This window comes from Danio aesculapii, chromosome 11 (assembly GCF_903798145.1).
Source record: "Danio aesculapii chromosome 11, fDanAes4.1, whole genome shotgun sequence".
Classification (NCBI taxonomy): Eukaryota; Metazoa; Chordata; class Actinopteri; order Cypriniformes; family Danionidae; genus Danio; species Danio aesculapii.
This window is the reverse complement of record NC_079445.1, coordinates 45,195,646-45,208,145: the sequence shown is the minus strand read 5'-3', so window position 1 is coordinate 45,208,145 and position 12,500 is coordinate 45,195,646. Positions and strand designations below refer to the sequence as shown.

The 12,500-nt window shown below is 37.1% G+C and overlaps 1 protein-coding gene across 1 annotated transcript in view; it reads left to right on the top strand.

Moving 5' to 3' along the window:
- Window positions 1-12,500, top strand: part of LOC130236936 (CLIP-associating protein 1) — a 108,718-nt gene that overhangs the window by 87,757 nt on the left and 8,461 nt on the right. The window contains exons 34-37 of the mRNA XM_056467692.1: window positions 4,186-4,318; window positions 6,010-6,196; window positions 6,276-6,332; window positions 12,363-12,500. The exon at window positions 12,363-12,500 is cut by the window's right edge and continues 53 nt beyond it. Coding sequence (XP_056323667.1) covers window positions 4,186-4,318; window positions 6,010-6,196; window positions 6,276-6,332; window positions 12,363-12,500 — 515 coding nt within the window. The remainder of the gene's footprint in view (window positions 1-4,185; window positions 4,319-6,009; window positions 6,197-6,275; window positions 6,333-12,362) is intronic.

Genomic DNA, 12,500 nt, shown 5'->3' with positions numbered 1-12,500 from the left:
GCAACATGCTTTATACTGGAAACATGCTAGCAACAACGCTGATTCATACTGAAAACATACTAGCAACATGCTAATTCATACTACTAAAATGCTAGCTACAATGCTAGTTCATACTGGAAACATGTTAACAACATGCTAATCTATTCCGGAAACATGCTAGCAACACGCTGCTTTATATTGTAAACATGCTAGCTACAATGCTAATTCATACTGGAAACATGCTAACAACATATTAATTCATTCTTGAAAAATGTTAACAATACGTTAACTCATACTAGAAACATGCTAATTCATACAAGACACATTAACAACATGCTAAATAATAACCAAAACATGTTAATAACATGCTAATTTATACTGGAAACAGGCCAACAACATGCTAATTTGTTCTTGGAACATGTTAACAACATGTTAATCCATTTTGGAAACATGGTAGCAACATGTTAATTAATAATGGAAACACCCTAACAACATGCTGATTCATACTGAAAACATGCTAGCAACATGCTTCTTCATACTGGTAAAATGCTAGCAACAATGCTGATTCATACTGAAAACATGCTAGCAACATGCTAATTCATATTCGAAACATACAAATGATATGCCAATTCATACTGCAAAAATGCTAGCTACAATGCTAATTCATACTGGAAACATGTTAACAACATGCTAATCCATTCTGGAAACATGTTAATTCATACTGGAAAAATGCTAACAACATGCTGATTCATACTGAAAACCTGTTAACAACATGCTTATTCATACTGGAAACATGCTAGCAACATGCCAATTCATACTGGAAACATGCTAACAACAAGCTAATTCATTCTTGAAAAATGTTAGAAATACATTAACTCATTCTAGAAACATGCTAATTCATACAAGACACATTAACAACATGTTAAATAATAACCGAAACATGTTTACAACATGCTAATTTATACCGAAAACAGGCTAACAACATGCTAATTTGTACTTGGAACATGTTAACAACATGTTAATCCATTTTGGAAACATGCTAGCAACATGCTGATTCATACTGAAAACATGCTAGCAACATGCAAATTCATATTCGAAACATGCTAATGACATGCTAATTCATACTGCAAAAATGCTAGCTACAATGCTAATTCATACTGGAAACATGTTAACAACATGCTAATCCATTCTGGAAACATGCTAGCAACACGCTACTTTACACTGTAAACATGCTAGCTACAATGCTAATTCATACTGGAAACATGTTAACAACATGTTGATCCATTCTGGAAACATGTTAATTCATACTGGAAAAATGCTAACAACATGCTGAGTCATACTGAAAACCTGTTAACAACATGCTTATTCATACTGGAAACATGCTAGCAACAATGCTAATTCATACTGGAAACATGCTAACAACATGCTAATTCATTCTTGAAAAATGTTAACAATACGTTAACTCATACTAGAAACATGCCAATTCATACAAGACACATTAACAACATGCTAAATAATACCGAAACATGTTAATAACATGCTAATTTATACTGGAAGCAGGCTAACAACATGCTAATTTGTTCTTGGAACATGTTAACAACATGTTAATCCATTTTGGAAAAATGCTAGCAACATGCTAATTAATAATGGAAACACGTTAACAACATGCTGATTCATACTGAAAACATGCTAGCAACATGCTTCTTTATACTGGAAACATGCTAGCAACAACGCTGATTCATACTGAAAACATACTAGCAACATGCTAATTCATATTCGAAACATGCTAATTCATACTACTAAAATGCTACCTACAATGCTAATTCATACTGGAAACATGTTAACAACATGCTAATCCATTCTGGAAACATGCTAGCAACACGCTACTTTATACTGTAAACATGCTAGCTACAATGCTAATTCATACTGGAAACATGTTAACAACATGCTAATCCATTATGGAAACATGTTAATTCATACTGGAAAAATGTTATCATGCTGATTCATACTGAAAACATGGTAGCAACAATGCTAATTCATACTGGAAACATGCTAACAACATGCTAATTCATTCTTGAAAAATGTTAACAATACGTTAACTCATACTAGAAACATGCTAATTCATACAAGACACATTAACAACATGTTAAATAATACCCGAAACATGTTAACAACATGCTAATTTATACTGGAAACAGGCTAACAACATGCTAATTTGTTCTTGGAACATGTTAACAACATGTTAATCCATTTTGGAAACATGCTAGCAACATGCTAATAATAATGAAAACACGCTAACAACATGCTGATTCATACTGAAAACATGCTAGCAACATGCTTCTTTATACTGGAAACATGCTAGCAACAACGATGTTTCATACTAAAAACATACTAGCAAAATGCTAATTCATATTCGAAACATGCTAATTCATACTACTAAAATGCTAGCTACAATACTAATTCATACTGGAAACATGTTAACAACATGCTAATCCACTCTGGAAACATGCTAGCAACACGCTACTTTATACTTTAAACATGCTAGCTACAATGCTAATTTATACTGGAAACATGTTAACAACATGCTAATCCATTATGGAAACATGCTAGCAACACGCTACTTTATACTGTAAACATGCTAGCTACAATGCTAATTTATACTGAAAACATGCTAGCAACATGCCTCTTTATACTGGTAAAATGCTAGCAACAATGCTGATTCATACTGAAAACATGCTAGCAACATGCTAATTCATATTCGAAACATGCTAATGACATGCTAATTCATACTGCAAAAATGCTAGCTACAATCCTAATTCATACTGGAAACATGTTAACAACATGCTAATCCATTCTGGAAACATGCTAGCAACATGCTACTTTATACTGTAAACATGCTAGCTACAATGCTAATTCATACTGGAAACATGTTAACAACATGTTAATCCATTCTGGAAACATGTTAATTCATACTGGAAAAATGTTAACAATATGCTGAGTCATACTGAAAACCTGTTAACAACATGCTTATTCATACTGGAAACATGCTAGCAACAATGCTAATTCATACTGGAAACATGCTAACAACATGCTAATTCATTCTTGAAAAATGTTAACAATACGTTAACTCATACTAGAAACATGCTAATTCATACAAGACACATTAACAACATGCTAAATAATACCGAAACATGTTAACAACATGCTAATTTATACTTGGAACTTGTTAACAACATGTTAATCCATTTTGGAAACATGCTAGCAACATGCTAATTAATAATGGAAACACCCTAACAACATACTGATTCATACTGAAAACATGCTAGCAGCATGCTTCTTCATACTGGTAAAATGCTAGCAACAATGCTGATTCATACTGAAAACATGCTAGCAACATGCTAATTCATATTCGAAACATGCTAATGACATGCTAATTCATACTGAAAACCTGTTAACAACATGCTAATCCATTCTGGAAACATGCTAGCAACATGCTACTTTATACTGTAAACATGCTAGCTACAATGCTACTTCATACTGGAAACATTTTTACAACATGCTAATCCATTCTGGAAACATGTTAATTCATACAAGACACATTAACAACATGTTAAATAATACCCGAAACATGTTAACATGCTAATTTATACTGGAAACAGGCTAACAACATGCTAATTTGTACTTGGAACATGTTAACAACATGCTAATTCATACTAAAAAACATAGCAGCAACTTGCTAATTCATAATATAAAACATGCTAGTAACATGCTAATTTGTACTAAATTTGTGCTAACAACATGCCAATTCACACTAGAAACATGTTAATATTATACTAATTCAGGGTATCTATCTATCTGTCTATCTATCTGCCTGTCTGTCTGTCTATTCTTTTTTACAGTTTCAAGCAACTGGTTTGCCTTAAAAGTAATTTTGTCTTAAAATTCCTGAAGAAGCACAATGGTTTGTTCATCTCACTGTGAGAATCTGTCCCACATCTTCATGTCCTCTGTGACATTTTGTTGACATTCTGTGAGATTTGATGTTGTCATTGCTTTGCTTCATAGTGACTTTACCGTCTCTGTCTAAAAAGTCCACTTTGTCTCTGCAGCTGAGTCGTAAATACATTCATCACGTCTGCGTGTCCATCCCGTATTGTGTTGTATGCTGAAATCAGAGTAAATTGAGTCAGATCTGTGTGTTTTCAGTCTGCTGGAGTACGACACAGAGAACATGAACGCAGAGGAGATCTTCAGAGTGACAGAAGCCATCCAGAGCTTCAGTTTCCGCAGTCAGGAGGATATCGAGACCGTCAAACGAGACGCAAAGCGGGAGGACACAGTGAGTGCATGAGGAAACAAAATTCAATAAAATTGTATTTTATTTGTCACATACAGAGTCATATACACTCTATGATATGCAGTGACATGCTTACACAACCACTTGTGACCAATAGATCAATTACTATAGTAGGTGTGTTGCCATAGCAACCACAGAATTGTCCATTGTACCATTGAACCAGTGTAATTGTGTTACTATAGCAACTATAGAAGTACCACAACAGATCAATTACTATAGTAGTTGTGTTACCATAGCAACTATTGAATAACCACAATAGTTCAATTACTATAGTAGTTATGTTACCATAGCAACTACAGAAGTACCAAACCAGATCAATTACTATAGTAGTTGTGTTACCATAACAACTGTAAAATTACCACAAGTCGATTACTATAGAATCAGCACAACAGATCAATTACTATAATTGTGTTACTATGGCAACTATAGAAGTACTACAATAGATCAATTACTATAGTAGTTGTGTTACCATAGCAACTGTAAAATTACCACACGTCGATTACCATAGAATCAGCACAACTGATCAATTACTATAATTTTGTTACTATAGCAACTATAGAATCACCACAACAGGTCAATTACTATAGTTGTGTGTTACCATAGCAACTATAGAATCACCACAACAGATCAATTACTATAGTAGTTGTGTTACCATAGCAACTGTAGAATTACCACAGGTCAGCTACTATGGAAGTACCACAACCGATCAGTTACTATAGTAGATGTGTTAACATAACAACTATAAATCACCACAACAGATCAGTTACTATAGTTGTTACCATAGCAGCTATAGAAGTACCACAACAGATCAATTACTATATTTGTTATGTTACCATAGGAACAATAGCAATACCACAACAGGTCAATTACTACAGTTGTGTGTTACCATAGCAACTATACAGTCACCACAACAGATCAATTACCATAGTAGTTGTGTTACCATAGCAACTGTAGAATTACCACAGGTCAGCTACTATAGAAGTACCACAACCAATCAGTTACTATATTAGATGTGTTACCATAGCACCTCTAGAATTACCACAACAGTTCAGCTACTATAGTTACCATAGCAACTATAGAAGTACCACAACAGATCAATTACTATAGTAGTTGTGTTTCCATAGCAACAATAGCATTACCACAACAGATCGATTACTATAGAATTTATACAACAGATCAATTACTGCAGTTGTTGTTACCATAGCAACGTACCACAACAGATTGATTAGTACAGTAGTTGTGTTACCATAGAAACTTTAGAATTACCACAGGTCAAGTACTATAGAAGTACCACAACCAATGAGTTACTGTAGTAGATGTGTTACCATAGCAACTATAGAAGTACCACAACAGATCAATTACTATATTAGTTGTGTTACCATAGCAACTATAGAATCACCACAACAGATCAATTACTATAGTAGATGTGTTACCATAGCAACTATAGAATTACCACACCAGATTAATTCAAGTAACTCACTACAGGATGACTCAAAAACACTGTAGTATTTATTATAAATGACTATATTATTATTTTTCCTGTGGGTCAGTGGATACATATGAATTATCATCACTGACATCCTGGCCACAATAACTACCAGAGAATATTGTGATGTAGCTTGTTATATACAGTAGTCCATATAAAGCGTGTGTGTGTGTGTGTGTGTGTTCAGATTGGTGTGTTGTCATCTGCTATGACGGAGGGTGGCCGGACGGCGCTGGACAACAAGACATCTTTATTAAACATGCCGTCATCCTCGTGGATGAGAGAATGCAACCCGTACAACTATAGCGACTCGATCAGCGCGTATGAGAAAGGAGCGCTCGCAGGGATTGAGGACACAGAGCAGATACGAGAGGGTAAGTCTACACTCATAATGAAGAATCTCATCATGACGTGCAGAGAAACTGACGAACATCTGTGTGTTCTTCTCTTAAGGGCGTCAGCAGGACTGCGGAGAAAACAAAATCATGCACCCCAAAGGCTTCTCTCCAGGTGTGTTTTGAATGCATGCAATTTTAAATGTGTGTTATATCTGTATTATATCTGCATAAATGTGTCAGGGTAGGTTTGCATGAGCTCTGAGGTTCTTGAATAATTTACATGTTTGAAAAAAGTATGGGGTAGCACGGTGGCTTAGCGGTTAACACTGTGGCCTCACAGCAAGAAGGTCACTGGTTTGAGTTCTGGCTGGGTCAGTTGGCATTTCTGTGTGGAGTTAGCATGTTCTCCCCGTGTTGGCGTGGGTTTCCTCCTGGTGCTCCGGTTTCACCCACAATCCAAACCCATACGCTATAGGGGAATTGATGAACTAAATTGACCATAGTGAATGAGTGTGTGTGTGAATATGAGTGTGTATGGTTGTTTCCCAGTACTGGGTTGCAGCTGGAAGGGCATCCGCTGTTTAAAACATATGCTGGAATAGTTGTCAGCTCATTCCACTGTGGTGACCCCTGATAAATAAGGGACAAAGCTGAAGGAAAATGAATGAATGAATAATATAGTGTTTTTGAAACATACTATAGTAAAGTATATTATACTGTCTATATTATAGTAGTTACAACACATCTTGTTAATGATTGCTCCATCATACTGTAGTATATAGTAGGCTTGGCCGGTAATATGGTATACCGCGGGATCTGAAAATAGCAACGGTATCAGTTTCAATACCTTTATACCGTCATAAAACAACAATGCACTTATATAGGAGACAAGTATTAAATATTATTGATTTAATGCCTAAAAATGCGTGTGCGTGATTGTCATCACGGGACAGTGTGGAGGAGAGAGAGAGGTGAGGTAAGATGGCGAGTCGCGCACCAAGTGACCTGGTCTCGAAAAAGAACACAACCTGTGCAGTTTGGCAGTATTTCGGGTTTCAACCAAACGAGAAGGGAGACGTGGTAAATACGAACTAGAGTTCAGCATTCCCGCTGCTGTACCGCAGGACCCGACCAGATTTTTTTGTGGTGCGGGAATACATTTCCAAATAAAGCGCGGGAGCGGTCGGTAACTCTGGTGTAATTTGAACGGGAGCAGGCGGTCTAACAATAACCCTCCCGAGTGAGCAAGCACGCGCACATCCGTGTGGATGCTGTTTATGTGTGTGTGTGTGTGTGTGTGTGAATGAGAGCGAGTGTGATGCAAGACAAACAGGTGACCGTGAACCTAAGGTTGCATATACGGTATTCAGTTTCTGAATGGTTTAGGCACAAGCCAACAGTTTGGTGACGCTGTCTGAGCCTTACATCGTATTTTTTTATTATGCACGGTAATACCGGATACCGAGGTAAAATAGGGAGGAGGTTTGACGGTATCAAAATTTGGATACCGCCCAAGCCTAGCATATAGTAAATATAGTGAACTGATAAACTGTAATAAATACTCTAGTATACCTTTACTACATTAAACCAATGTACTGTAGTATAATATACACCAGTGGTTCTCAAACTGGGGGTCGCAACCCCTGCGGGGGTCACAGAATAATTTCAAGGGGTCGCGAGAGTGTTGTAAAAATTGTGTAATTTTCAGAGATTAAAATAGATATTTTGAAGTATTACAAGTGAAAGGTACAAACAAATATTTTCAGATTTTTAAAAAGATATTACTGATAAAAAAAGTGAATCAAACATCTTAACTGTGCAGTGACCAACGCGCTAGTTATCACTAGAGCACGCATCTGGATGTGAAAACCGCATCTGCAGAGATGGATAAATTTGTAGTTAGCAAATCTAAAAATGCTGAGGAAACTGTGGACAGTGGACAGGTCTACTTTGACTAAGCATAAGAGCTAGACCCCGTCAGACCAAAGTAGGAAATGTCTGAACTATCAGGACGAATTCATAAAGTATGGATTCACTTGCTCTAATGTCAACAGTGCCCATTTAAATGTAAGCCAAAAGTAATTGAATGTATAGTAAATATAGTTAAAATACTGTGAACAGCTTAAAATAAGTTATTTTTATTGTTTATATATGCTTTGGTACTGGGGGGTCGCGAGTTCTTGACGATCTTACTTTGGGGGTCGCTGGTTTAAAAGCTTGAGAACCACTGATATACACTATAGTGTAATTTGTTTTATTAAAGGCCACCTATTTTACCCCTTTTTCAAGATTTAAGATGAGCCTTTGTGTCTCCAGGGTGTGTCTGTAAAGTTTCAGCTCAAAACACCCGTCAGATTATTTATTAGACCTTTGTGTATGTTAAAAGCCGTTTTGACTGTTTTGTTGCCTGTGCTTTTAATGCAAATGAGCTGTTTCTCCCCGCCCACCATTCCCACGTGCATGTCAGAGCCAAAGAGATCGCTCACTATTGCTATGATGGGTGTGGCTTCTCCTGCTGCGTCTCACGCATAAACAGCACAGTGACAGACAAGAATGAAGCTGATCTCCTTTACTACAGTAAGATCTTTCCCAATGGTCATCTGATGTTGTTGTGGAGTTAATTCAAGCCCTTCTGCAACGATAAGTCACACACAATTTCACACACGCATGCTTTTAACTTTGCACTGTTTTTGCAGTCAAATGTGACAGAATACATGTTAATATCCACTGCTGCATGTGTTGGAGAGGGAAGGAAACTGCTAGGCTCTAGTTCTAATTTGTTCAGCAAACAATCCTGGGTGTCAGTCAGGACACAATAAATGAGGAGGCAGGAGCTTCGTGTATTGATATTAGTCTAGAAATAACATAACATAAAGAACATTAGGATAAATGAGTACAGTTGAGTAGGTACATGTACACAACATAATCAGTCTCTGCTTAGTTAGGTATAATAAAGCATACAGGCTGATCCTAAATAACAATTAAAGCTCTAAATAATATAAATCATACAAATAATGATGATACCCTAGAGCAGCAATATGTATATACTGAATACAAGTGTGTTAATTATCAAATAATTTGTCAAACATGACCACAAATGCAATAATATTGATTAATAGTGCAGTATTGAAGATTTCAAACATTCATAGGGACTGATGAAGCATTTGACTGTCTCTATCATAGACTGTAAAATATATGGGAGTAGTATCCGTGACGTCACCCATAGGTTTCTGAAGAGCGCAAATGAAGGTAAAAGTAGGCGCGGCCAACAGTCGCCATTTTGTTCGCGCGTCATCGCACCCACGGCGGGATACCAAACAAGGGCAAAGAGGCGGAGAGTGAGCGGAGCTACAGAAACCTGCTGGCACTTTACTTAGACCTGGCAGACAGACTTTACTTTGGGAGAAACGCTTGAAACTTTATTACCTGCGACTCGTTTGTGTTCTGACCACATGTGCTTGGCTGTACAATATATCAATAAAGTGTTTAGACTTTTAAAAGCACTGTAGTAATACATTGAGCCACTAAACATTGCTCTTATGACGTTTTTCTACAGGAGGAAAATGTGAATTACTTCCAAACACTTCAGATATAGTCTGTGTTAGTAAATGCAAGACTATTGATGAACTCCAGCATAACACTGTATGATAACGCTTCAGATGACTGTTCTAGAGCCTACAGCTAATCAATCTGTCACATTCTGGAGTGCTTTACGGGTCTAAAGAAAAATATTAATGATAAATGATCTTAAATAAAACAAATACATTTATAGAGATGGTATACACGTATATAACTTTACTCACATGGGAAACGGAGGCCACGTGAATGGTTTGTGAGCACAATTAAGTGCACACAGCATTACAGATCATCTGATAATTGTAAGAAATAAGTCCAAAAGGCAGCTGACTGTGTAAAGCCACATAAAACAACACAAAAATACGATGAATATGCCGAGATCAGTGGCTAATCTGCCGGATTCAGCTGAGGTGAAGTGACGGCGACCAGCGAGACCTATCTGTCACTCAAGTGGCCACGCCCTTAATTATGCAAACTTAATATAACCTAATATAAAGGAAATGGATGAGTTATAAAAAAATTCACCCCCCTCACAGTTGTCATGGAGGGTAATAATAGCTATATGAACCAAAATCGTTCTTTGTACCAGGCTGTAAACACCTTTTTTTCTGCTGTAAAGTTTGCCATTCTAACAGTGGGCTCAATTGCGACTTGCTCTATTATGGAGCCAGGATTAGCGGAGTTTTGATGAATTGCAGTTTCTGTTACTTCCGTATTGGCTTCCCGAGGGAGAGCGGGAGATTGCCGCTTGGTCTCTATATAGCTTAATGATCACATGATCAGACATGAAGCATGAGGCATTGCATGTCTGGGCATGCCTATAATGATGGAAATGTATACTAATACACTTCAACATGGTTAAAACATACAGAAATAAAGAGAAACTTACTTTATGGTCATGTACTGACACTTGGAAAGCTCAAAACACCAAACGAACATCAGGAGTGACAGGATTAAACTGTAGCTGCAAAGCAGTCGATCTCTGACTCAATAATGCAAGCAGCAGAAAAGCGAAACCTTAACTATAATGCCTCCTACTGGAGGCATCAGGAAATGCACTCTGAGTTTTCAGAATACAAGTCTGTTAATAAAATTCTAGCTTTCCTTGGAGCCTTTTCTACAGTATGGATGTCTGTTATGTGAATGTACAAAATAAACCTGATTTAACGTCCACAAACTAAAATTGAGGTTTCTTCTTTCATAATTGTACTGACACTTTTTTGGGTATATCTATCTCCCCTTGCCCACTGATTCCCATTTTTGGAATTTTGCCTACGTCGTATAACCTTACAAAAATACAACCTGATTGCATAGCTTTTATTGTGCTCCTGGCCAAACGACTAATATTGCTTAGGTGGAAGGATCAGAAACCGCCAACCCCAACACAGTGGATCCGCGATGTCCTCTTCTTTGTAAAGTTGGAAAAAATTAGACTGTTTAGAGCAGTGGTCACCAAACTTGTTCCTGGAGGGCCGGTGTCCTGCAGATTTTAGCTCCAACCCTAATCAAACACACCTGAACAAGCTAATCAAGATCTTACTAGGTATTTTTGAAACAATCAGGCAGGTGTGTTGAGGCAAGTTGGAGTTAAACCCTGCAGGGACACCGGCCCTCCAGGACCGTGATTGGTGACCCCTGGTCTAGAGGTTCATCTAACCAGTTTAAGAAAATTTGGGACCCATTTAGGAAATATATCCAAGAACATGTTTTATTGTCAACTACAGACCTAGTTCTTGTTCCAGAAAATTGATTCTCTTTCTTTCCTAAGTGCAAAGTAGAGTGTATTGTGTGCTTCAGATTATACAAGTGTAGTTTTTGTTAAGCCACATTATTATTATTTACATTTCTATTTGCTGGTATGTGTTTTTTTATTTATTTTTTCTCATTGTGTGTGCTTAAGTTAATATTATTTATACTTTTAATTAGAAAAAATATTTTGGTTTTTTTTTTTACTGTAATTTGCTATAAAAGTCATAAATAAATAAATAAATTAAAAAAAGAAATACCAAATGAACCAAAAAAATAAATAAAATAAAAATAATTGTACTGACACGTGGCCGTGGTGATGAATTACAGCGATTTTACTGTCTTTATTACAAAACTGCACTGATTTAAAAATGTTTTAAACTTGTAAAACTCCTTCTTGAGGTGCAGCTGATCACAGAGAGTTGAACAGATCTTTTAATCCCAGTTGCTTTGCGCACGGCCTGTCTTATAGATATGTTTATAAGCGTTTCTTTAGAGACCTGTTAATACATGGCTGTCAATCAATTCGGTGGTCGGGGAAACCATACACCTACGTCACGTTGCGGTGGGCCTCAAAATGAGAGCGATTTGGATCCTATTTTAATGTCAGGAAACTTACTGTGTTTCTATCACTCCAATATGACTGTGGACACACTATACTTACACACAGTTCTGTCCGAACAGCTTACAAAAGATGATTTTCATCATAGGTGCCCTTTAAAATAATTAGTTTTATTTTAAATTAATTGTAAACTCTGAAAAAAGTCCTAATTAAAAGTCATAATTGCATCATAAACAAGCAGAATTCTCCTACCGCAGCATATGTGTGTTGTTTAGTATGTAAATTTTGAGTCTGGAATGGCTGCCTCTGATTGGCCAGGGCCGCGGCAGCAGCTGGAGCTGGTTGGTGAGCTGCTGAAGGAGCTGTCCAATCACAGCGCTCGTGTGGAGGAGAGGCGGGCCACTCTGCTGGAGCTGCTGAAGGTCACGCGGGACGACAGTCTGAGCGTTTGGGAGG